Genomic DNA, 22,430 nt, shown 5'->3' on the forward strand with positions numbered 1-22,430 from the left:
TCAGCAAGATGTCAGAATGCGCCAACATTACTGTGAATCGCTCAACTGCTTCTCCGATCCAGTTAGTGGCAATCAGAGTGGAAGGTGATGGATATAATGACAGGAAGATTGAATATGTAGCTTGGTGGTCGCAAATTGGAGTGAATGAGGTAGGTCACGCTAGCCCCGATCAGGCAGGCACCAGCGGCGCCCGCGCGTTAGGCCGCAAATGGTTTAAGTTTGGTTGCCCTCCGGCGCTCTCGTTCCCTCTCCCACCTTTCCCTTTAAACCTCATCCACCAGCCCAACCCAGCCTGTTGGAGGTTCTTTTGTATACTACCCCCGGCTGCCGCTATCTTTGCTGCTCTGCCTCGCTATATGCTCCTATAGTTGGGAGGTCAGCGTTGAACCGGCTAACTACCTTTTCGGTCTCATCAAGCACCCCCCCCCCTTATTTCGCGGTATCAGGGCTAGTGCATCATCTTGTTGGCCAAAACGGTGGCTAGACCGACTTGAACAGCTATCGGCTTGTTCCAGTTTAGTCCATATTCTTGACTTTCTGGGACTGCGGTTCATGCATAGGATCTTTTTCATTGTGTAGAATATGGCTTACTAACTTGGAAACACCCGTGTGACTACTAGCTGTCTATCGACGCGTCTGTCTAACCATTCGCTCTCGATGAATGATCCTGGCCCCCACGGCTTCATTCCATGCAGTGTGTATATCCGAACCGGTACCGGTAAAATGAAGGCTTGTCTTCTGTAGCTACTTGGGAAGGTTCTACATTGTCAGCATGGCCCGAGTATCTCGGAGACCTCCCTCGGTCCTTGCCAGGCGAGCCCCGAGCAGGATCGTCAAGAGAAATGCTCGCAAACATAGAGTGATTCTGGAATCTGTTACTCAGGAGAAGAAAAAACTTCGAAGTGTCGTATGTTGTTGTGCTATCAGTTTCTCACGGGCACTCTTGACCAAGAAAACAGATATCTTTTGAAGCAAAGGCCCCTCCTGGTTATACCTTCATACCTGCAGGCAACCCTCAGCTTACAACGGCATGTAAGGAATTATGTCGGAAGGATGGTCTGAAGGTATTCGCTGTCACGGTATGCCGACAGCTGTATCCATATTCGGTCCTTGGTTCTCGTTTATCTAATAGCTATGGTTAGACAACGCCGCATATGCACACCCACAATCTCTCCCAGCATGTACATCGAATAGGTTATCACTTTCCAAGCGCCGCGGTCGCAGCAGTGTGCATGGATCTGGGTCTCTATCTCACGGCCGCTGGGAAAGCGGTGCCCTTTCGCACGGTTGGCGGTGAGAACGACCGCAAAAGAGCTAATTCAGAAGTCTCCCAGACAACTATAAATACAGAAGCGAGAGATGTCTTGAGAGACCTGTTCCCCAACATTCCCGATAATGATCTCAATCAAATCATCAAGACCGCTTTTCAAAAGGTACGTGACGAGCCCAAGGAGAAAAATAGATGGGAGGGAACCATGATATACGAATGCGTGACAGATGCTGAGACCGATTTAAGGGCCAGCGAAAAGTAGGAACGGCAGTTGAGCTACCACTGGCTCGTCGGGCTCAGTTAGCGGTTGTGGCACATATCCGACACATTTACACTGACTACGATCGTCTCCTGAAGGCGACATCCTTTCATGAAGCTCGGACCGTGGTCGAAGAGCCCACCCTTGCAAAATTAGTGGAGTGGAGAGGAGACGATGAGAATGGGAAGACAGTCCTGGAGGACGTCTTCCGAGAGGTCATTGTCATATCGGATGATGAGGACAGTGATGTCGAGGGAGAGCCGTTCTCACCTAATAATCGCGATAACAGCGTGATGGTGGTTTCCAGTAATCCCCAGGCTGACGAGCTTCAAACAAGGACGCTCAATTATGCAAACCCTGCCCTTCGTGATACCCAGTTAGATCTGTCGGATGAAGAAGCACCACCAGGCTTCCGCTACATTCCAGAGCCCCCCAGAAGACATAAGATTGATCGTCGAGGCTTCAGCAGATATCAGGCTTGGGACCGCGCTCTCAACCGATATAGAAACATAGCAAACGAAACTAACCAGCACAGACTGCATGATGCCTCCGAATCTCGGGGCCCGGTCGTCACTCGACAGCCATTGCCAGGACCTGTTCGGCTTGAATCAGAGTCTGCTCATAGGCCTCATGTTTCGATGGCACCCGTTGCTATGTCTAGTGCAAGGCCCATCAGTACCAACATAGGTAGGACGGTCGCGGACTCTGTAATGGAAGGGGTAAGCCACCCAAGGTCTAGATTTGTGTTTATCATAACCGTGCTCTATGATCTACACTGAGAGAACTGCTTCGAGCTAACTTTGAACGAGCAGTATGAACTGCACCGTATGCCTGAACTGCCTGCTCAGAGAAAGGAGATTGCACCTGTATCAAGTGCGGTTTCTTTGGAGCGAGTGCCAGTCATTCAACAGCAGAAGCGTTCATATCAGCGAGAAGACTCGCCAAATGCGCCTGTATTTGTGAGTGGTCCAAGAGAGATTCATGAGATGACCGGGGACCCAGCCGTCCTCCCAAGACCTCTGGCCTCGTCCCAACATAGGACCAATGTACAGCCACAGGATCATGCATTGCCTTCTATTGAGACTGCCACACCCATGGAAATCCGACGCCCCAATAGTGGCCAGCTGGATTACCTTGCCAAAAGGATTTCCGGAGATTTCTCGATTCGCTCAATAACCCCTCACCGTCCCGCTCGCCAGGAGATGATACACCACGATTCAGATAATTCTGATCGAGATCAAGCTTCTAAACGGAGACGTATGGGCCACTACGAGCGTGAACGGCTCTGTCATACTCAAGCCAGGGTTGTCACCACTGGTGCAGCGTTCCCTTACACAAGCGGCAGGTATCAGGATACCCCTGGACATACTCACCTGAAACCCTCTTCAATCCAGGACGATATTCATTTCCGTAGGAGATATGCCGCCCCCGTTGGATCACATCCTGTTGCGGAGGGTCACCCGGAAAGAACGCAATACTCCACTTATACTACCGCACCTGGCCCCAGGACCGTGACTGCCGTGCATCAGAGGCCATCGGAAGACGTACATGGCCATGCATCTCATTTTGTGCCTTCCGGGCTGCCCATCCAGTACAGGTCTCCAGGGCAATCTCAAGTTGTGCCAAGTACAAGATATGCTATTCCTGAGGATAATGCTACTGATAGGCTTGTTCCTGTGCGGCCCAATGAGTTGAGAGAGCGACGTGTCTATCATGAGGTTCCTAGATATAACTCTGGCAGTTTAAGACCGCTTGACGTGGCTCAGCTGGAGGATCCTGCTCGTCGCGGCAGAGAATATGACCCGCCTTTGGTTTCACAGGAAGCGTCTCAAGGAAGACACTATGCGGAGGACTTCGTTCGTGCCGTTGACGTACGGGATCCTGTTCCAACAAAGTATCCAGTGCAGCGTCGTCTTCAACCTGCAACTTACCCAGTCCACCCCCATCCTCTCTCGGCTGGAATTCCGGTGCAGACCGAACAATACATGCGTAGTTCGCCCGGTAGCACAGAATGGAGCAGGCCCGTTGGCCGTGTTTGTCTGGATTCCCGGGCAGGACCCGCTATCCAGGATTATGTTGTGGCCGATCATCATGGTCCAAGCAATTATGCTGACAGGGTACCTAATCCGCCTTTTACAGCCCGCCACTACGTCAGAGGGTATGAAGATGCTGTGGACACTTCACGGTATGGACCTTGCAGCTGGGTCTGCGCGTGCTGCCCCCTTCTTAGTTTTTGAACTTGTTACTAACGGACGCGAACGAACAGGCAAGCCTATGACCTTCCACACGATGGCTCGCGCATGGAAGAACAACGCTATCCTACCTATGTAAGACGCGTTGAGCGGGTTCCCTATACGGTTCCTGAGGGTCGAACTGTTGTCATTGTGGATTAGAAGGCTTCGGGTTGTGTTTGTCGATGGTGTTCTATGTAGATGTCCGCATATGCGTTGCTGTACATAAATCTTGAGCTTGAGCGTCAAGCGGATATGATACCCGACCACGTGTCAACAACAACAAATCTGACAAGCGATGTGCTTACCTCGCTTTATCACGCAGCTACTCTGAGTTTAGAGCACTACTACATGCACTCGTGTCTCTTACGCGTATACCCGCAGAAGTCGTCGTCATCACCAGCCACAACGTTAGCAGACACATTGCGCGCAGGCAGCAGACAGACAAACAAATCACCCATGAAGGTCAATCACAAAAGTTTGAACGTAGTCAAATAATAGCGCTATATACAACCATGCAGACAGCAGCAGCAGGTCAGGGGTATCAGGGTATCTCGCAACACTACCCAAAGCAGTAGCCCCTCTTCCTATTATTTCAATATATGCATGCATAACACTGCCCTCTTCGGACGAAAGCTTCGTCACCTCCCCAAGGCCAACCCCGGGCTCCATATGATTCTTCTGATTTTGCTTTTTCTTTTTCCGTTTTCCCTTTTCTTTTCTTTCTTTTAGACACTCATAGTCTGGCCATCAGCCTCTCCACTGTTGACCGTCTTTCCAGTCTTCTTGATCGTAGCCAGCACGGTATCGTAGGGCACAGAAGGTTCGGTGACAACGTTTGCGGTCTGGGATTCCAGGTTGACGTCGAAGGACTTGACACCTGCGGAGGAGGAGAGAAAGTCAGCGAAGCGGTTCAGTGCACTTGCTTGTTATTCTGTTTGACGATATTCTGGAAAGAAGGGGGGTAGGGAAGAAAAACATACCCTCGAGCTTCTTCAGGACTCGTTCCACGGCACCGGAGCAACCGCCGCAGCTCATGCTGACGTTGAACTTGTATTGGTGGTCGGACATGGTGTTGGCGGGCGGCGTGTGTACGTGAGAGAGGGAGAGAGCAAATAAGTGGTGTGTGGTGTGTGTGGATGAACAAATAAGTAAATAGAGAAGATAGAGATGACGATGGCGGGGCTAAAGCAAGGAGAGGAGGGGTGGAGACAGACGGGGGGAACGTCGATCGATGGGCGTTTCGAGTTGAGGCAACAAAATATGCTGGCGTGTAAACTGCCACAGCAAATAGCGACGATTATTAAGTAGTTCCTGGGAGTAGTAGGTCTATAGACGACGAGATGGAAAGAAAATGGGAAAGAGTGCTTTGAGGAACAAAAATGAACCTCGTCGCGTTGTTCTTATACTTCCCAGGGTTGGATATCGCAATCCCGAGGCGGGGCAAAGAATGCGCAGAAATCGCTCATTGTCTTACCAATCAAGCCGCTACAACTGTACATCTACTAATCTATTCGGGGTTGTTTGAATGCTAATATTCCATTTGGATGAATAAATAACCTATCAGGGCTGCTTTAGAAACCGGCCGCGCGCTTCTTTTTGCGCGCCTTCATTACATTCTTTCGCCCAGCTTCTCGGCCACCAAATGCGCCCCGCTCGATCTGTGTCATCGGAACATCGTCCTCGATAACCTGACTGCTTTGCAGTCTGAGAACAGGCGCCTCATTGTGCTCTGGTTGACTTCCCCACCCCCGCACATCAGGAGTAACAGAAGTCATCGGGGCTGGGGCTGGTGCGGGTGCGGGTGCGGATACATTCCCACTATTCACAGTGGTGGTTCCTTGCGTTGATGGAGTCTTCTTGCGTTGACGACGTTTCGGTGTCGCTGCCTTAGATGCTGATTGCGACTCCTCGGTTCCTTGAAGCTGCATTGCCCTCTGCCAGTTGTACCCAGCCGGGTCGGCACCTGGTTGCCAATGGCCCAACATGCTCGCCACTTTTCGAGGCATATTCCGCTCGTGACTAAAGGTAGTATATGCTGAGAGGCTGGTATATGTAGGTTCCATGTCCCGCAGGCTTTCAGTCTCAGGTTCCCCGCGTCCAAGAGTGCTTCCAGGCGTCGTGCCGCTGCCTGGATCATCCAAGCTACCGTTTCCTGTCCACGCTGGTCGCTGAGACACCCGCCTCGCACTTCTAGAGCTCGATGCATCAAAGGGGTCATCCATCGAAATCATTGATGATGATGATGGAATATCCCCTGAGTTTATCCGCCTGCTGTCATCCGATTCATCAATCCCGGAGAGCGTCCGAACTCTAATGCGTATCTGAGCCAAAATCAGATCAGCGACAACTCCACGGATGATCTTCTCTTTCGTGAATCTTGTGCGCCCAGGAAGATGGTGAGGCAGGCCAGCCAGCCAGTCATTGGTAAGCAGATCATAGATTGCAGGAAGGTCCAACCCCGAAACCTCGTATATGAAATCCGCCGATCGAACGAGAAGTGGACTAGAATGGCCAGACGGTTGGCGGTCAGCTTTCCAATCTAAGAGAGCTAGATGGTTGCTGGAGAGAAATTCCTGGAGCCTCCGCGAGTTCTGTTCGACACTGTCAAGCATTGGACTACTGCCAAGGGCCTCGAGACTAGGAACATCAGTAAAAGATAGTCGGTATATAGCAGTAGATTTACTTACCCTGTGCGACATGTCTGGTCGTTGCTCACCCCAGCACCAGTCGTCATTTCGCTTAGCACTTGCATAGCCTCCTCAAAACTCCTTTCCAAAAATTGATTACCTAGGTCGTCTTCTCGCGATGACAGCGTTAACCTTCCAGTAGCAGCAGCGTAGACTTGGGTGTAGTCGAGAGACCATTCAGGGATTGCAAGTGGCGTTATGCTAGACATCCCAGTGTCTGCGGTTGTGAGCATACCGCTTCCCAGCATGGATTCCTCGCAGTCCTCTACTACAAATCGATCTTCGAAGTAAGTCGACTGCGACCTTTGCACTCCTTGATGCCTTTTCTTCACTCGTAAGACATCTCTTGCGGCTGGTTCATCATCCTGGGAACCATCGTGGGAGGGTGCCGTGTAGATTGATTCGCGGACAGTAAGGCCTGAGTCTACCGCAAAAAGCTTTATGAGTCTAACATGAGGGTCGTGGTATTGTTTACCGACTGACGATGGCAAATGCGTGATTTCCTTGAAGACCAGTGTTGTCAGCTGTGTGTTGGAGTGTCGAGAGCCTTCAGTGTCAGGAGATGACAATGGGATTTCCATTATATAGGGGTCTGGTATCGATGTCACATCCGTTTGGTCCAGGGACGAAGATGGGCATTGCAAGGTTAGCGCAATATTGTTGAGGCGCGAGTATACAACGAGATAAAAGTCTATCGAAAGGATCAGTACATGTGCTATGAAAGAGAGAGATCTGCGGTCATCAAGCTACCTTCCCGCACAAGTAGAGGAGTCAGTCGCAATGTGGTGTCCTCGGGATCACGGAAATGGCGCCAGGACAAACGGGGTAACAGAGGCGGTCGTGAGTCTTTGTCGGTTGCACTGCTCGGTTCAGGGCATGATGTTAAATCCAGCCAGAATATTCGAGTTGTCGTCAAGATGAAAACATGCGACACGTTGGCAGAACTTCTCTTAATGTCCAGAATCCACTCTGATCTTCGCTTAAGGCCTAGCTCAATTGTATATGGAAAAACCTCGCCGCTTTCCATGCGATAGAGCATTGGGCAGCGTCTATCAGAGACAACAAAGCTGTTAACATCACCGACCCATTCAATAGCAGCCCATCCATCATGACGAGGGTGGTCGTCGATGTCTTGGCCGTCTCCAAGATCGAGCCACGGCAATGAGCCAGAATTGACAGATACAGCTGTCCAATTACCCTTGTTGCGCCTGTGTCGGCCGGAAAGTTCCCAAACACTCCAATGACCTCGTTCATCAACAATAGCCAACTGCTTCTGATACCAGGGATTGAAAGTCACGTCCGCATGCGCAAAGCCTCCGGTCCGCTGGATTGGTATCTCCACCAATGGGTTCGCATCCAGGCGAGACTTGATAGAACGGTCGGGAAATTGGTGGTCACTCCCATGCAATCCTATGACAGGCACTGGCGTTCGGTGATACTGTGGTCGGAAGATGGTAGTCGAGCGGGGCAAACGAGCTGCCATCCACGTCGCATTATCTTCAACCGTCCGCGCAAAGCAAATTTGACGGACAGGAGCCCCTCCCGCCGACCATTCAACGGACTCCGTCTGTCCAATTGCAGGGACACGCGCCCAGGAAGTCGTCTTCCGTCGGAGTTCCACAACATCGTCTTCGATTTTTCGAAAACTGATAGTGTTGCCGCACTCTCCGGATGCTATGACGGCGATAGGTATAACTCGGCTTCCCGAATCGCTATTTTCGAGATCGACCGCATATCCTAAATCAAAGAGCGTCGAAATTGAAGAATCACATATGTCGCAGCCAGTGATAGCATGAGAGACGGTTTCGTTGTCGACTAGAGGCCAGCAAGCTGCAAGCTGGGGGTAGGCGCGAGGCAAAAAGCCCTTATTCTCGGTTGAGGAAGACTGCAGTGCAGTGAGGGACGATTGAACCGTAACTTTGGTCACTCCGGAGTAAGAGATACATGAAGCTCCAGGAGGTGTCAGTCTTTCGAACCGGCTCGCGTCGATCTTCCAAACCACTTACATGGAGCTAAAGTTCGTGAAAAGACCCATGTGTGAGCTTCTGAATTGTACGTTGGTTTCCCCAAATGCCCATATTGCAGAGCACCCACAGAGTGTTCATCCATCAGGTCTGTTTCTGCTCCTGGCGATATGCGCTAACTCTAGCCTTCTAACCGTGGGCATATCGAGAACCAAAGTACAACGTCTTGGTCACAGCTTGCGGACTAGTAGACGAGTCTCCCGGCAGTGTGCTCAAATGCAACTGCTTCTGACAGCTGTCAAATCATAATTCATGCATGCGCAAGGGTAAATGAAACATTGGATTATCTCGCGAAGGAAAGACCAGGCAAAAGAAAAAAAACGGGTGATAGATCGATGCCAAGCTTTCGTTAGTCTGGAGCCCGGCGGTTGCGCCGCAACACCGCGCTTTAGCGGCGCGCTCGAGAACATGAAACAAAGTCAGTAACCATCATCACCCCCGCATCGCATATATCGCAATCCTCACAGACTACAACTACATCGGCACCAATAAAGCGTCAAGCTAGATACACCATGAGCTCATCTTTCGATCCGTCGCTCTCGACAAGTGGCATGCGCCCGCCTCTCGCGTCGGCGGATGCACCGTCCATGGCGGATTCACTCCCCAGTATCAACTTCGGGTTTGAGGATCTCCGGAATCGCATGGCACAGTTTACTGCTCGCTTTGATGCATTCATCGAGAGAGGTCGCAAGCAGGTATTGGAGGAGAGGAACCAGTTCAAGATTGGATTGGCAGAGCTACAGGGTAAGCTATCGCTTTATGGAGATGGCGCTAGAGCATCGGACTAATACAGGTCATATAGAGGATAAACGCATGAAGCAAAGGGATATCGAGATCCTGGACCTCAAATCGCAAACGCACCAACAAACACTACAGAAGGAAGCCGCTGAAGCAGCGGAAATGCACGCCGCCATTTCATCCGTGACCCTGGAACGTGACTCCCGCCTCGCCAAGCGCGACCGCCTCAAGCAACAAATCGACGAGACCCAAAAGGCGATCAACCAGAAGCTGGAGGCGCAGAAGATGCACGCCAGGTATCTGGATGCTCAAGCTCGGCTGAACGTGCCGGAGTTGGACTTTTGGCAGGACTATCTATGTTTACGCATTGAGGGAGCCGGACGGGAGGATAGACTAAAGTTTGTGTACACCCATCTGCTCGAAAAGGACTGGGAAACGGAAGCGTGGTTTGAACTCGGCACAGGGAGCCGCGATTACGCAGTATTCCATACACGACCAAAACTCGATCGGGAGGCTCTCGAGCGGGAGCTCGATATCGTCAATGAGGATCGCGACTTTGGTGCGTTCTTGAAAAGAATGCGGAAGCTGTTCGTCGATACAATGAAATAGGGAGGAGATAAAGGCTACTTCCGCTTTGGAAATACCAAATAATGATTAATGTTTTAATACCTGTGTTTGCTTCACTTTGGAATCAGGTCCTACTATGATAAGGTTTCCGTTCAGGCAATGCAAAAGGTCACTTATAGAGGCTTCCTTCGTCTCGGCATACTGAGGAAGATGCCTGAAGTAGCTCGCTGGTAAGGAATTCGTACAACAAATTCATTGGTTGATTCGTACACAGCCTATGCACTAACCACCAGTGGCCTCACGGTAGAATGATATGCTCCTGTTTGCACCAGCCGTGGCAAATCCTACTGATCTTCCGATCTTCGCCAGCCACTTGACACTCCAGATTGCTTTGTCTGTTTCGGAATGGGTGGCCACACATGCTCTTGTGTCTATCGACCAAACTTTGACCTTTCCATCAAACGACCTTTTGAACGTTAGATAGCATGCTCAGGGGGAAATGCATAGCAACTTACCCGCTGAGAAGATACTCCCCCGTGGGGCTCCACGACAGCGACATGACCCATGCGGTGTGCCCCGAGAGACTCGCCACTTGTTCACCAGAGGACGTGTCATAAAGCACAATTACCTTGGAATCTCCAGCAGCAGCAAGAAACTTTCCTCCAGGGGAGAATGCAACAGCTCGTACAGGTTTAACCAAGCCTGTATATACATATTAGACAATCACTCGGCACTTTTGTCTACTTCATTTGTACTTAGCTAGCACAATAAAGTACGCACCTGATAGGCTGAATGGCATGCGTCCGCTTTCTGTACTGAAAATGTAAACACTACCATTTTCGTGTCCGCTTGCTATGAAGCGGCCATCCGCGGACTAAAAAGTTTATTCATGAGTTTAGGCACCAACAGTGGCAGAAGTGGACGAGTCTTCACCTACCAAATCTATGCAGGTGCCGAAGCTACCTTTGGTTTCATAGTCTCGGATTTCCTCGCCATTAGTGTCCAGATCCCACACCTTGATATGACCATCTTGCGTAACACCGGCAAGATATTGACCATCTTCGGACAAAGCGATGGCCCAAACGTCCGCAGGTGTTGCCTTGTTGACTGGGTCACGGTCAGACACAGGACTGACACAGCGGAGTACTAAAGTACCTACCAGACGCTCCCTCATCCTTTGCCCAGACTCCGTCATGGCAAGACCAAATCATGATCTCACCGCCAAAGCCAATACTGACGGCCCTCGAACCATTTCCGTTAGTAACCACATGATGGCACCCGACTTTATGGGCACCGTCAATAGACTGTACTAGCGGAAAATCGGGATCTGTAGTGGAGTGAACTTTGAGGGAAGAAGTACCCGAGGCCGACAAGATCTGCTTGTCAGTCACGGCCAGTGCGAAGATATCAACAGGGTGGGCTGGTCGTGATATTAGTATATGCCAGGGTTTGTAGGGAGTCATTCAAGATATACGAACCATTGTCTGCAGAACCGCAAGAGAGATATTGTTTCGACTAAACTCAATCGTTTCCCCAGTTAGAAACTACCTCAACAGCGTTATGGTTCCCCATGTTCAAACATTACCATTCTTAGACCAGACGCTCTATATGCCTAGGCAGAGTAGGCCCCAGGCGAATTTGAGCACGCTGTATGGTTGTTGAGAGGAGTACGAATGTTGTTTGGGACGCGAGTTGATGATCATGGCGGGACAAACTAGCTGGCGGCCGAATGAGATCATGTTTCCAATGGCACCCACCACTACAGCGGACCTTCAATGGAAGACTGACATCCTCTGCCCGACCCTACTAAATTTACCAAGTCAATGCAATTGAAACATGACATGCGAAGATCTTAATTCTTTTTTAATTGATCTCTGGCAAGATATACAAATATACAAAATGGCCACAGTATAATTTAAAATATAAATAACCAACACTAATATAGATAACCCTCAGGCTGTGCCAGACGCCGAATGCCATGCAGCATTTATCCTACACTTCATAAAATACCAGGTAAAAATACAATCCCCCAATGCAAATCAAGAATCTGTCCGTTTTCTTTCATCATATATCTCGCCGTCTTTCGCTCTTTAAGCCGTCTGAGTTTGCTTCCATTGCTTCTTGACACCTAAAGGACAATTCACAATCAGTCGCTGAGGATGGCTTAAAATGGGAACGGAATCGCAGAGAATTTGCACCTACTTTCGACGCAGTGGGGGCACAGGACGTGCGAGCGCTTCACCTGGCCACATCCGGAGCATGTGCTGAGACTCTTGACGTCCTTCAAAGCCTTGCCAGCCATTTGTCGATGACGCTTCTTCATGTGAGAAGTCTTCTTCTTGGGGACGGCGCGGAGAACAGAGTCCCAAAGGCCCTCCATGATCCCAGGAATGCTCAAGGAAATGGCGGCGGGCTTAAGCCAGTTGTGAGACCAGGCGGAGGCATTGATAGCGAAACGAGACCACCGTCCTACGGCGGCGGCGGAAGACACGGTTTCCGTGAGCAGGAGGCGTCGCGAGAGCATGGGGGCGGACATGGTGGAGGGAAGGAGTCGTAGAGCCAGAATTCGGGAGGTGCCGATAAGAGCTGAGACAGGAATTGGAGCTCAGATTGGGGAGGAGAGAATTGGGCGAAATGGCTGGCAAGGCGGCGGCATAAAATCGAATAATTCTGAAGCTTTTCCACCGATTTGGGGTCTGGAGACACGCTAATCCGTTGGGGGAATAGCGGGCCCCCTGAGTCGCAACCACCGCTTTTGGGTTGGATGGCCAGAGCAACGCAGCTTTAAGGGGCCCCCGGTTGTTCTGCTTCCACTCCCTCCCTCGCTCGAAAACGCTTGGGCATCGCCGTTGCTCTTGTTCTCCTCGATCTACTACTTCCTAACTACTACTTGGTGGGCTGCCCCCCTCTTTTTTTTCTTCTTTCGCTGTCAATTCCTCTCCAATCTCCCCATTTGTTTACCTCGTCTTCGTTTTCACCTTTCCCTCTCTAACCAACCATCTCCCCACCCCTTGGGACGCCCCGTCGACTGATAGATATACCATCCTTCGTTTGCTCTCAATCCCTCTCTCGTTATCATCTTCAAGCGTCCTTCTTCAAAATGGCAGCCGCAGCCAATTCGTCTTCCACCAATCCCGCGACGGTCTTCCCTCGCAGCCACGTCGGTTTCGACAGCATCACCTCCCAGATCGAGCGCAAGCTGTTGAAACGTGGATTCCAATTCAATGTCATGTGCGTTGGTGAGTCGACTCTTTCACCTACCATGTCCGAGAAAAGAGAGCCCCTTCCCTCCCTGCTAACATGGACGAAATAGGCCAGACGGGTCTGGGCAAGTCCACTTTGATCAACACCATCTTTGCTTCGCACCTTATCGACTCCAAGGGTCGCATGACCCCCAACGAACCTGTCCGCTCGACCACCGAAATCCAGACCGTTTCGCATAGTATGATTCCTACGCCATTGCCATTTCACTCCTGGCAGAGCTAACCGCCTCGTTTTTAGTCATTGAGGAGAACGGCGTGCGTCTGCGTCTCAACATCGTTGACACTCCCGGATACGGTGACCAGGTCAACAACGACAGATGGTAATAGATATTAACCCGCAACATCTGTAACCGAGCTAATGAGACTACTAGCTGGGATCCCATCGTGAAATACATCAAGGATCAGCACTCCGCATACCTCCGCAAGGAGCTTACCGCTCAGCGTGACCGGTACATCCAGGATACCCGTATTCACTGCTGTCTGTTCTTCATCCAGCCGTCCGGCCATGCGTAAGTCTCATCGAGCGTTCATCACCGAGAACTTCTCCCGGGAGGCTAACCGACTCTACTTTCATTCAGTCTCAAGCCCATTGATATCGTTGTGCTCAAGAAGCTGTCGGACGTTGTCAACGTTGTGCCCGTCATCGCCAAGGCCGACTCCCTTACCCTCGAAGAGCGTCAGGCATTCAAGGAGAGAATCAAGGAAGAGTTTGCCTTCCACAACTTGAAGATGTACCCCTACGACAATGACGAACTTGATGATGAAGAGCGTGCCGTCAACGTCCAGATCAAGGTACGCGAATCATTGTTGCACAACATTCGGTTTATCTCTGCCTCTAACGCCGGTCCAGGACATCATTCCTTTTGCTGTTGTGGGTAGCGAACGCACCATCGTCGTCAATGGCCAGCAGGTTCGCGGACGTCAAAACCGCTGGGGTGTTATCAATGTGGAGGATGAGAACCACTGTGAATTCGTCTACCTGAGGAACTTCCTCACTCGCACTCATCTGCAGGACCTTATCGAGACGACCAGCCAGATCCACTATGAGACCTTCCGTGCCAAGCAGCTGCTAGCACTGAAGGAAAGCAGTGCCGCTGGGAGCCACCCCGGTAGCAGCCGTCCCATCAGTCCTTCGGCGGACAGAGAGCTCAGCCGCAACTCGCAACGCATGACTATGAACGGTTATTAATTTGGCTGAGAATCAGTTGATGGCGGTGGTCTCGTGGAGCGACCGTTTGAAACGAACCATTGCCATGTATCCGCGATCCATCAAAGGCCCAGAAATGCAGTCTTGAGGGTCGCTTTTCTTTCCATGTTTTGATTTTACTGCACCACCTTCTTATCGGCATGTTCTTACAGATATCCTCTTTAACTTCAGGCTTTTCCTTATCGTATTAGTGTTTATCCTACCCTCTCCACCATTGAATGAGGGGTATTCGTCTTGCTTTGTTTCATATGAATTGGTTATTCCAGGTTGAAAAGAGCTAGCAACGAAAGCGCTAAGCGTTGTCTCGTCATTTCCTGTACTTAATTCCCTTAATTGCGCATCGCCAGGAGAATATAGCTGGTTCGAAACAATGAGTCATTACTGTTCTTTGCACAGTAAAATCTATGGGAATCACATGGTCTAAAACTCCATACTAAACAAAACGCGCAATGGCCACTGCAGCATCAGACTGTCTGTAAGCGACTATTGCGACGCACCGAAGTTTCCACCATCAACGATCCAATCTCTCAACTCCGTATATGCCTTCTCCAAATCGTCATTAACGACGACCTTGTCGTGAGCCCCCGGCTCCTTGGCATATTCGAGCTCGTTCTTGGCTTGTGCGAGACGCTTGGTCAGGCTCTCCTCAGTCTCCGTGCCTCTCCCGCGCAATCTCTTCTCCAGCTCCTCCACCGAGGGGGGCGCCAGGAAAAGGAAACGGGCGTTGAGATCGGTACGCTTCACCTGCTTGACTCCCTATTCCAGTAAAATGCTATCAGCATCTTCTCTGAACGCTTATACCATGCATCGCGGCATCAATTTCGCCGGCAACAAGAATGAACAGATCCTTACCTCCATCTCGATATCAAGGATACAGATACGGCCCTGCTCCGCAATGTTCTTGACCGCTTGCACACTAGTGCCGTAGTAGTTTCCGCCGAATTGCGCATGCTCGATGAAGCCGTTCTTGCTCACAAGATCTAAAAAGTCCTCCTTTGTCGTAAAATAGTATTCGCGGCCATCCTGCTCACCCGGTCTAGGAGCACGAGTGGTATCTATTGTCGCAAAACACCAGGTCAAATTACAGTGCGTTCGTGCTGACAGGGTGACAATCAGGGGAGGTTGAACGAACGCGAGATGGAAAAACCGAAGCGATCAGGAATCTCCGCGAACAGTCGCTTCAGCAGAGTCGATTTTCCTGTACCTGAGGGACCGGACACCACCACCGGACGGAACTTGTGCACTAATTTGGGAGTCATGGTCAGGATATTGATTGAGTCAACCTTTCCTGACACAAAAAGACGCACCAGCACTGGTAGCCATTGTCAACACTGAGGAGCGGACTGCTGAAGGCGTACGAATAATCTTCAAATAGGAAAGAACACGGGGCCTCAACGGGCAAGAATGCATGAATTAATTGTATATGTATGGGAAGCCGGAGGTGGGATGTCGGTGCTTTGCCGTTACTTTGGGTGGCACCGTTACGGCAGAACCAGAGGCGGTGGGGGAGCGCCAGCCGTTTTAGGAAAAGATATATAAAGTTAGGACAAGGTGATGGCGAATACATATTCTGATAAGAGCCTGCTTATCGTACAACCTATTAAAAAAAACACCCGCATCTGTCCGGATTCTACTTAGGATTGGTCGAATTCTGAGCAGCAGTGACAGCAGCCACAGTGTCTCTATTTCACGGCTTTGGTGGTAATTGCTCGGCACTCTGCGACTCCTGCTCCAAGAAATTGGACCACAGCTCCGCTAGCGACTCTTTGTTGGAGTTCCCATTATCCAGGAATTCCGTTGCCAAAGTCTGGCTGCTCGGCGTGCGGTGGACGGGAGTGCTCGGCACTCTCAGTTTGCTAGACGTGCTAGACGCCCCTGGACGCGCCAGACCTGCCTGCTCACGTTGCTCTATTGTGTAATGTCAGCATTAATGTATATGTAGAAATATATCAGGCGCCGGTGTGGTTCGCTCACCATCAGACCAGCCTAGGAGGGCGGCAATAAGCTGCAGGATCTGGAACTTTTTGGGATCTGACCGGTCGAGAGCAAGGAAATGCAACAAGTGGTTCGTGACAATATGACTATAGCAGCTTGTAAGCAGTGTTCTTCGGAAGATTTGGACTCATTGGCGAAAGTCTGACATACCGGTCAACATTGTCCTCTGGCTTGCCTTTCTTGAGGAACCGCAGGGCCTTTGTCAGGTGGTCGTTCAGCGTTACTGCTTCATGTCGGAGCTTCCCAATCAGGAGGTTCTTTTCCTTGACCTCTTTCTCAAACGGCCGTACCCGCTCGAGCTCTGTTTGGGCATCCTGGAGAGCTTTGTCGGCCTTCGAGGCTTTTTCCTCTGCGCCTTGAAGCGCCTGCTTCAACTCTTCTAGCTGAGCATCGGAGCTTTCCACAAGCTCACGGAGTTCCTTTTTACGTGCTATTGCCTTGTAAGCATCTGCAGTCGTCATTTGCACACGATTATGCTCTCACCTGTCTGGATCTCTTGTAGCGCACGCTGCAGCCCATCCACAGTGGCCAATTGGGAATCACGTTCGGCAGCAGTCTTCTCGTAAGCATCCTTCACGGTAGCAAGCTGTTCCTCTAGATCTACGACTTTCTCGCCCAAGCTTTCTCTGACTGACCGCTCCTCCATTGCCAGCACTTCCCAGTTATGCATGGCCTCCTTAGCCTGCTCAAACTCGGATTGTAGGTAATTTTCCTGTTCAAGCAATTCTTCTTTCTCCTTAAGCCAATTTTGTTGTGATAGACTTGTGCGGTCCCGCAATGTTGAAAGCTCTTTCGACATCTCGCTGTTTGCTTGCGATAGTTGCTCTAATTCAGTAGACTTGTGTTGGGTTTCCTTCTGTAAGGTCGAATTCTGCTCTTCCAGCTCTTCGATTCTCGATCTCGCTTGCGCAATTTCTTCCTATCCGAGGTTTAGTCAAGAGTGAACGGAGGTTCGACTTGAGGCGGCAGAACATACTGCGTCTTCCCGGAGTCTCTCTCCAAGCTGGGACTTGATCGTATTCACCCTTTCCAAGAGTTTCTGGAACTGCGTTTCCGCATGCTCCTTCTTGCTCTCAGCGTCATCTAGTCTCTCTTGCAGAGCTTCCATGTCTGCATGGTGTTTGGTTTGTATTTCCTCCAACGATTTCCGCATATCGGTCACCTCTGCGCGCAACGTGTCACGATCTCTCACAAGGGCCTCGAGCCGTTCGTTCGATTGTTGAATATCAGGACCGCCAGACTTATTCGCGTCCTCCTCGGTTTCAGCCGTATCGTGAGCGACGGAGGACTCCGGGTCCCCCGTAGCCTCCTTTGTCGAGCCGATAGTTGACTCAATCCCATTTTCATTTCCGGCAATTTCGTCATCTGTATTTTCGACGTTCTTCTCCGTGTTTGTATCACCCTGCACATCTCATGATTCAGATTTAGTGCCCGCAGGTCTTCGAGACTATGTTTATGCGGGAGTCCTTACAGTGTGTTGCATGGCCTCCGACGTCTGGTGTGATTCCTTATTAGAACTACTTTCTGAGCGTTCATCTAATTCCTTGGGCTTAGCGGCCCCCTTGTTCTTCTTCTTGTTCTTCTGTTTTGCGCCTGGTTGACAATGGTCAATCGTGAGCACGAAGGAACGCCGGAAATTAGGAGAAACGTAGGGAGGCGCGATCAACAAACGGACCTTCGGGCATTTTTCTTCTTCCGACTTCCTAGGAGGAAGGCGTTTCGTTCTAGGGCTGCTGCGATGGTCACTGCGCCGGACGGGCTTGCGTGTCGTTATGAGGTAGGGGCCATAGCTGTCAACATCGCTAGCGCAGGGAGATTGCTTCCGCCGTCCGCAGCTCTCGCTTAGGTACGCAGAACCACCTCCACGGCGCCTTACGGGATAGGCCGCAAGACTTCGACCACTACAAAGTATATCATGCCACATCGAGCAGCTTCTCGCGTGGACTTCTTCGTATATTTTAGCATATGAATTCATGAATCTTTCCAGTCTATTGTAGGGTCCTCCATTCAGTGAGGTCACCGCATATTGACCCCAACCACTACGCCCGATGATATGCCCAGGATGTCCATCGATCGCACAAGTCGCAATTGCCGTTCGAACAAATGTCACGACGTTGTTGCGATTCATAGCTCTGAAGCAACTGCCCATGGAAATCCGAGTATCCGGCTTGTTCCTCTAATGACCGATCTGCACTCACCCTCTTGCTATCACATAAAGTCATCGAGGAAATCGGGATCTCGGTCCTGATTGTTGCTCGCCTGAACGTTCTCCTCGCTCATCAGGTCATCATAGGCATGATCTTTCTGCCACTTCAACTGTTCTCGTTCCCTCCGTTCCTGCTTTTCCCTCGATCGTTGCTCCTCTCTTACCTTACGTTCCTCTTTCTGCTTCTTCTTTAGATATTCATCCTTCTCCGCCTTGAGATCAGGGAACTTTTCAATACGCGTCTTGTTCAATCGGTTGACAATTGGGTTTTCCCGTTGTCGGACAAGGACCTTGCGGACCATCTTAGGATTGTGGAAAGAGACCTGGCCGGTCGCCATAGATCCATCCTTCATAAGATTCGACCATGGCGTATAGATCACGGTTATATTGTCCTTCTTGTTGCCTGCTCTGCGACTTAGTTCCCCTCCCATAGGTGGTTTTCGGCTGCTCAGTCGTCATTGCTAACCTTCGATCGAATTCGCTTTGGTAAGCTGTGCACAATCTTCCAGCAGCTGCTGCGGGATGTTGTCCCATGTTTCACCTTCCCGGAGGCGGAGATATACGTGGGCACTGGACAAGTTATCGACGTGGAACTGGATGTAGCATCATGCTCCGGTTAGATTCTTGCATCTCTGGCACAACAGGGTGGTGAACACACCCTACAAGGTAAACACCCAGATGCAAGCGTCAGCACGCTGTTTGCGAAAGGTAGTCGGCGACGGCGCAAGGGTGACGGTACCAGACGTCTTTCTCCAACCCATGTGTTATAAGGTCCTCATCTGCCCACAAAAATCGTCAGACTATGCGCATGTTCCAGACTAGAACATGGTCGTCGTACTCTCAAATTTATCTTTCCCAACGTAGATGAAAGCCGAGGGGTCAACGACCTTTGACGTGTAATAGTATACCATTTTGTCACGATGACTTCTAATCAGGGGCCAGCACGACAAGATTAGCAGCAACGCGATAACAATGCAAGTCCGGCAAGGGAAGATTCAGTATCCTCAAGCGATTCGACGAATGTGTGTGGAAAGATTTCTTTGCCAGAGAGCGCGGGGAACTAGATGCGGATTAGTCATGTTTGTATCCGTAGTAAAGTTAAGCGTGCTTTGACTATTTCAGTACTAGCTAACTATGTATAGATGGGCAGAGTAGCTAGTTTAGCAGCCAGTTACTTCGCTGCTCCATTAGAGGAATCATTCCCGATCTTCATAATGTAATTGCACAGGGACTCTGGTGGTCCAAATTCAAAGAATTACCTGCCTACTGCTTACACGTTGTTGGTCTATACGTAGGAATCGAGCCCTTCCAGGAGCTCTCTCAACGAACCTCTGACCAAGTCGCCCTGTCACTCTCCAAAGATATTGCATCAGCAGTGATTGGTAGGTGAGTATCCCACTTATGATTAGCGTGTCACGCTGGACTCCAACAGGCTGCAACAGACTAAGTGGGTGTTTCAACGAGCCCACAGCAGGGAACATGGGGGCCGATGCACCGCTGGCCCTACTCATAATCCCTGGGTTTTGGCGCGTAATTCTCAGGCTTGGTCAACTATTCTCGGCGCTCATCAAGGCGCATCCGTTCGTCAGCGGCAAGGGGGTTGGCTAGCTGACCCAGCCTAGAAGCAGTCGCCCATCAGAATCAAACATAGCCTGTGGAATGAGTTGTCGAGACGCAATGCCCTTGTTGTCACCACAGATTCACTGTGGGTATGGACACTCCGTGCATACAGTCGGGTACCGGGATGAATTTACACAGAATGGGCAGGAAAGTCCACTCTTGTCATAGAATGTTTGATCGGACGCTGGCGGTAACCCATAGGCTTAGAATTCCAGGCGTGAGCCTACACCTGGGATAGGTTTGACATGTGGCAGGCATGAGATATAGAGGCTGGTCCGAATGACGGATGACCCAGATAGGGGAGAAATACACCATTAATATCCGTGTATAACATTGAATACTGCGCTTGCTTATGCAGCAAAGACAAGGAGCATCATGCTTCCGGTTGTAACGGCCATACATCGGTCTGACAGAGATGGAGATACAGTGTCAACGTGTCAGTATGGTGATCCTGGCGCATAGCTTCTATTCGAAGAGGAACCAAAATGCAGGAAGAAAGGGTGGGACAAACGGTGGCTCACGGCATCAAGTGCAGAGGCGCGCACACACCCAGGGCATGGTGGTTTGCTTCCGCAGTAGGAGGGGAAAAAAAAAAAAAAAAAAAACAAATGGATGGATTGGTTAAAGATGGACCAAGTCGATCATAGCTCTAATGGATGGATAGTTGTAATCTTAGAAGAACGAGGGTCCGTTACTCAGCCTCCCTATGTTAACTAGTTGGATATGAGTGTTGTCTTAGCGATACAACAGGCCGGGTAGGTACTACTAGTACTAGCACGACTACTTACTGTAAGTGACTAGCCGAAACGGTGAGCTGCTGCCGCAGGATCCTGTCTGCATGGGCAATGAGTACCTCATAGTAATATTGAGTAAGTAGTGCTTGACGGAAAATTGATGCATATTTTCTAACCAATAGGAGGATTGTGGTACGATTCAAGGGATCCTGCTGGTGTATACGTTGCGAATACACATTGTGTACATCTGAAGCGAAACACTGACGTTTTTCCCTTTTCCCAACAGCGAACCTCTCAGAGATGCGAGTCATTTCACCTCCTAGCCTAAAACTCCATACCGCCGCCGACCGATTCGCCTTGGAGCGAACCACCCAGGACCCACCCAGCTCATGCACCGGACCGTACGGACTTGTGGGCGAGTCGTACGTATGTCCCAGAGCACACTTAACGGAGAGTTTGAACTCTTTTGAGATTTGTGGAAGCTGTCCGAAACTTTCAAGTCCACATCCACACCCATTATCAATCATCCCCCCATGATAGTAAAATTGAAATTGAGAAAATATAAAATCAAATATATGGAATTGAAAGTTAAAATAAAAAGGAAGATAGAAAGGAAGAGAAAAGGAAAACTTATACACGTTCATGAATATTTTATTTCCCTATTTCGATCTACCTTACTTCTTAGTTCCATTTGATTGGTGAAGTTGGACAATATCCCCGAAATGCCAGTCACACATGACCACGAAAAATCTCTTCTCACTGGACAACGTCTAAACGAAATCGGAAGAACCGAGCTAGGGAAATTTTTAAGTTTTTTGTCAATTTTTTTTCTTCCTTTTCCGCCCTTGCTAACCACGTAGACCTCAGACAAGATGGCTCCAAAGTCAGATACTTTCAACCCCATTTTACTCCGTAACGAGACCCAGTCCATCCACGGAACAGAAATACACTCAGTTACTGGATTTGTGCAAGCGCCGGCTGTTCCTAGACGGATTACCCGTAGTTACCGGACGACTACCACCGATCCGTACGTAACCAGTTCCCAATCTCGACTAGTGACAACCAACCAGCGGCAGCCGCTCGTTTCGGCCAGGTTCGCAACCCTACCAGTTTTACCCTACCGTGGAGCCCGAATCTGACACTTTTCCCATCGCGAGGAAAACCGTTACGCCAAGGGCTCAATACTAGAAGCTGCTACAGCGGGTGAGCCCGTACGAAACCCCACCTGCCACATGGCCATACAAATCAGAGCAAATGGGAGGGAAATTAAAGAGGGTGAACGCGAGGAGAGAAGAAGGGACAGGTGGAAAAAGGGTGACCGAGAGAAATAGAATCCCCACCACTGCTGCTTCTCTTGCCTTCCTGAGGTATCTGGATACATACACTGAGGTTCGACGTGCTCCAGACAACTTCCGGAACTAAGTACATCAACGGATATCTTTGCGCGATAAGATATTTTTCTTTTTCTATTTTTTTTTTTTTTCGTTTCCTTTCTCCTCGGCTCTTTCACAAGGCACGAGGACTCGGAACAGATCAGATCTATCAAATCTAACCAAATCCGATAGGCTGAAATGGACACAAGTCGATCAGTACTAATCACTTTTCAGAAGTGACACTCCTGCATAA

General features: G+C 50.1%; 10 protein-coding genes across 10 annotated transcripts; 3 read left to right on the forward strand and 7 right to left on the reverse strand.

Annotated features, from left to right (window-relative positions):
• Positions 1 to 772: 772 nt before the first annotated feature.
• AtWU_09092 (DUF2293 domain-containing protein) lies at positions 773 to 3,922 on the forward strand (the record flags this gene model as incomplete). Its single annotated transcript, XM_035504200.1, has 6 exons — positions 773 to 907; positions 960 to 1,079; positions 1,143 to 1,433; positions 1,517 to 2,248; positions 2,342 to 3,714; positions 3,796 to 3,922. The coding sequence occupies 6 exons, from the start codon at positions 773 to 775 to the stop codon at positions 3,920 to 3,922; spliced, it is 2,778 nt and encodes a 925-aa protein (XP_035360093.1).
• Positions 3,923 to 4,488: 566 nt separating this feature from the next.
• On the reverse strand, positions 4,489 to 4,831 carry AtWU_09093 (copper metallochaperone ATX1; the record flags this gene model as incomplete). The annotated part of the gene is made up of 2 exons (XM_035504201.1): positions 4,489 to 4,640; positions 4,744 to 4,831. 2 exons carry the CDS (start codon positions 4,829 to 4,831, stop codon positions 4,489 to 4,491), a joined length of 240 nt encoding a protein of 79 aa, XP_035360094.1.
• Positions 4,832 to 5,334: 503 nt separating this feature from the next.
• Positions 5,335 to 8,559, reverse strand: AtWU_09094 (uncharacterized protein; the record flags this gene model as incomplete). The annotated part of the gene is made up of 4 exons (XM_035504202.1): positions 5,335 to 6,400; positions 6,451 to 7,141; positions 7,201 to 8,400; positions 8,457 to 8,559. 4 exons carry the CDS (start codon positions 8,557 to 8,559, stop codon positions 5,335 to 5,337), a joined length of 3,060 nt encoding a protein of 1,019 aa, XP_035360095.1.
• A 427-nt stretch (positions 8,560 to 8,986) lies between these two features.
• Positions 8,987 to 9,821, forward strand: AtWU_09095 (kinetochore Spc25 family protein; the record flags this gene model as incomplete). Its single annotated transcript, XM_035504203.1, has 2 exons — positions 8,987 to 9,218; positions 9,277 to 9,821. 2 exons carry the CDS (start codon positions 8,987 to 8,989, stop codon positions 9,819 to 9,821), a joined length of 777 nt encoding a protein of 258 aa, XP_035360096.1.
• Positions 9,822 to 10,061: 240 nt separating this feature from the next.
• On the reverse strand, positions 10,062 to 11,367 carry AtWU_09096 (SKI complex subunit WD repeat protein SKI8; the record flags this gene model as incomplete). The annotated part of the gene is made up of 7 exons (XM_035504204.1): positions 10,062 to 10,245; positions 10,295 to 10,481; positions 10,560 to 10,653; positions 10,717 to 10,886; positions 10,939 to 11,199; positions 11,258 to 11,294; positions 11,365 to 11,367. 7 exons carry the CDS (start codon positions 11,365 to 11,367, stop codon positions 10,062 to 10,064), a joined length of 936 nt encoding a protein of 311 aa, XP_035360097.1.
• A 502-nt stretch (positions 11,368 to 11,869) lies between these two features.
• On the reverse strand, positions 11,870 to 12,315 carry AtWU_09097 (mitochondrial 54S ribosomal protein bL32m; the record flags this gene model as incomplete). The annotated part of the gene is made up of 2 exons (XM_035504205.1): positions 11,870 to 11,907; positions 11,982 to 12,315. The coding sequence occupies 2 exons, from the start codon at positions 12,313 to 12,315 to the stop codon at positions 11,870 to 11,872; spliced, it is 372 nt and encodes a 123-aa protein (XP_035360098.1).
• Positions 12,316 to 12,879: 564 nt separating this feature from the next.
• Positions 12,880 to 14,231, forward strand: aspD (septin aspD; the record flags this gene model as incomplete). The annotated part of the gene is made up of 6 exons (XM_035504206.1): positions 12,880 to 13,018; positions 13,093 to 13,221; positions 13,281 to 13,362; positions 13,414 to 13,551; positions 13,621 to 13,834; positions 13,893 to 14,231. The coding sequence occupies 6 exons, from the start codon at positions 12,880 to 12,882 to the stop codon at positions 14,229 to 14,231; spliced, it is 1,041 nt and encodes a 346-aa protein (XP_035360099.1).
• Positions 14,232 to 14,732: 501 nt separating this feature from the next.
• AtWU_09099 (guanylate kinase) lies at positions 14,733 to 15,572 on the reverse strand (the record flags this gene model as incomplete). The annotated part of the gene is made up of 4 exons (XM_035504207.1): positions 14,733 to 15,005; positions 15,102 to 15,304; positions 15,382 to 15,492; positions 15,557 to 15,572. 4 exons carry the CDS (start codon positions 15,570 to 15,572, stop codon positions 14,733 to 14,735), a joined length of 603 nt encoding a protein of 200 aa, XP_035360100.1.
• Positions 15,573 to 15,936: 364 nt separating this feature from the next.
• On the reverse strand, positions 15,937 to 17,929 carry AtWU_09100 (putative Golgi matrix protein; the record flags this gene model as incomplete). Its single annotated transcript, XM_035504208.1, has 7 exons — positions 15,937 to 16,157; positions 16,224 to 16,330; positions 16,395 to 16,674; positions 16,728 to 17,163; positions 17,221 to 17,646; positions 17,716 to 17,837; positions 17,920 to 17,929. 7 exons carry the CDS (start codon positions 17,927 to 17,929, stop codon positions 15,937 to 15,939), a joined length of 1,602 nt encoding a protein of 533 aa, XP_035360101.1.
• Positions 17,930 to 18,452: 523 nt separating this feature from the next.
• Positions 18,453 to 19,361, reverse strand: AtWU_09101 (putative DUF814 domain protein; the record flags this gene model as incomplete). The annotated part of the gene is made up of 5 exons (XM_035504209.1): positions 18,453 to 18,853; positions 18,917 to 19,043; positions 19,109 to 19,145; positions 19,190 to 19,229; positions 19,289 to 19,361. 5 exons carry the CDS (start codon positions 19,359 to 19,361, stop codon positions 18,453 to 18,455), a joined length of 678 nt encoding a protein of 225 aa, XP_035360102.1.
• Positions 19,362 to 22,430: the final 3,069 nt, after the last annotated feature.

Source organism: Aspergillus tubingensis, assembly GCF_013340325.1.
Source record: "Aspergillus tubingensis WU-2223L DNA, scaffold_9, whole genome shotgun sequence".
Lineage (NCBI taxonomy): Eukaryota > Fungi > Ascomycota > Eurotiomycetes > Eurotiales > Aspergillaceae > Aspergillus > Aspergillus tubingensis.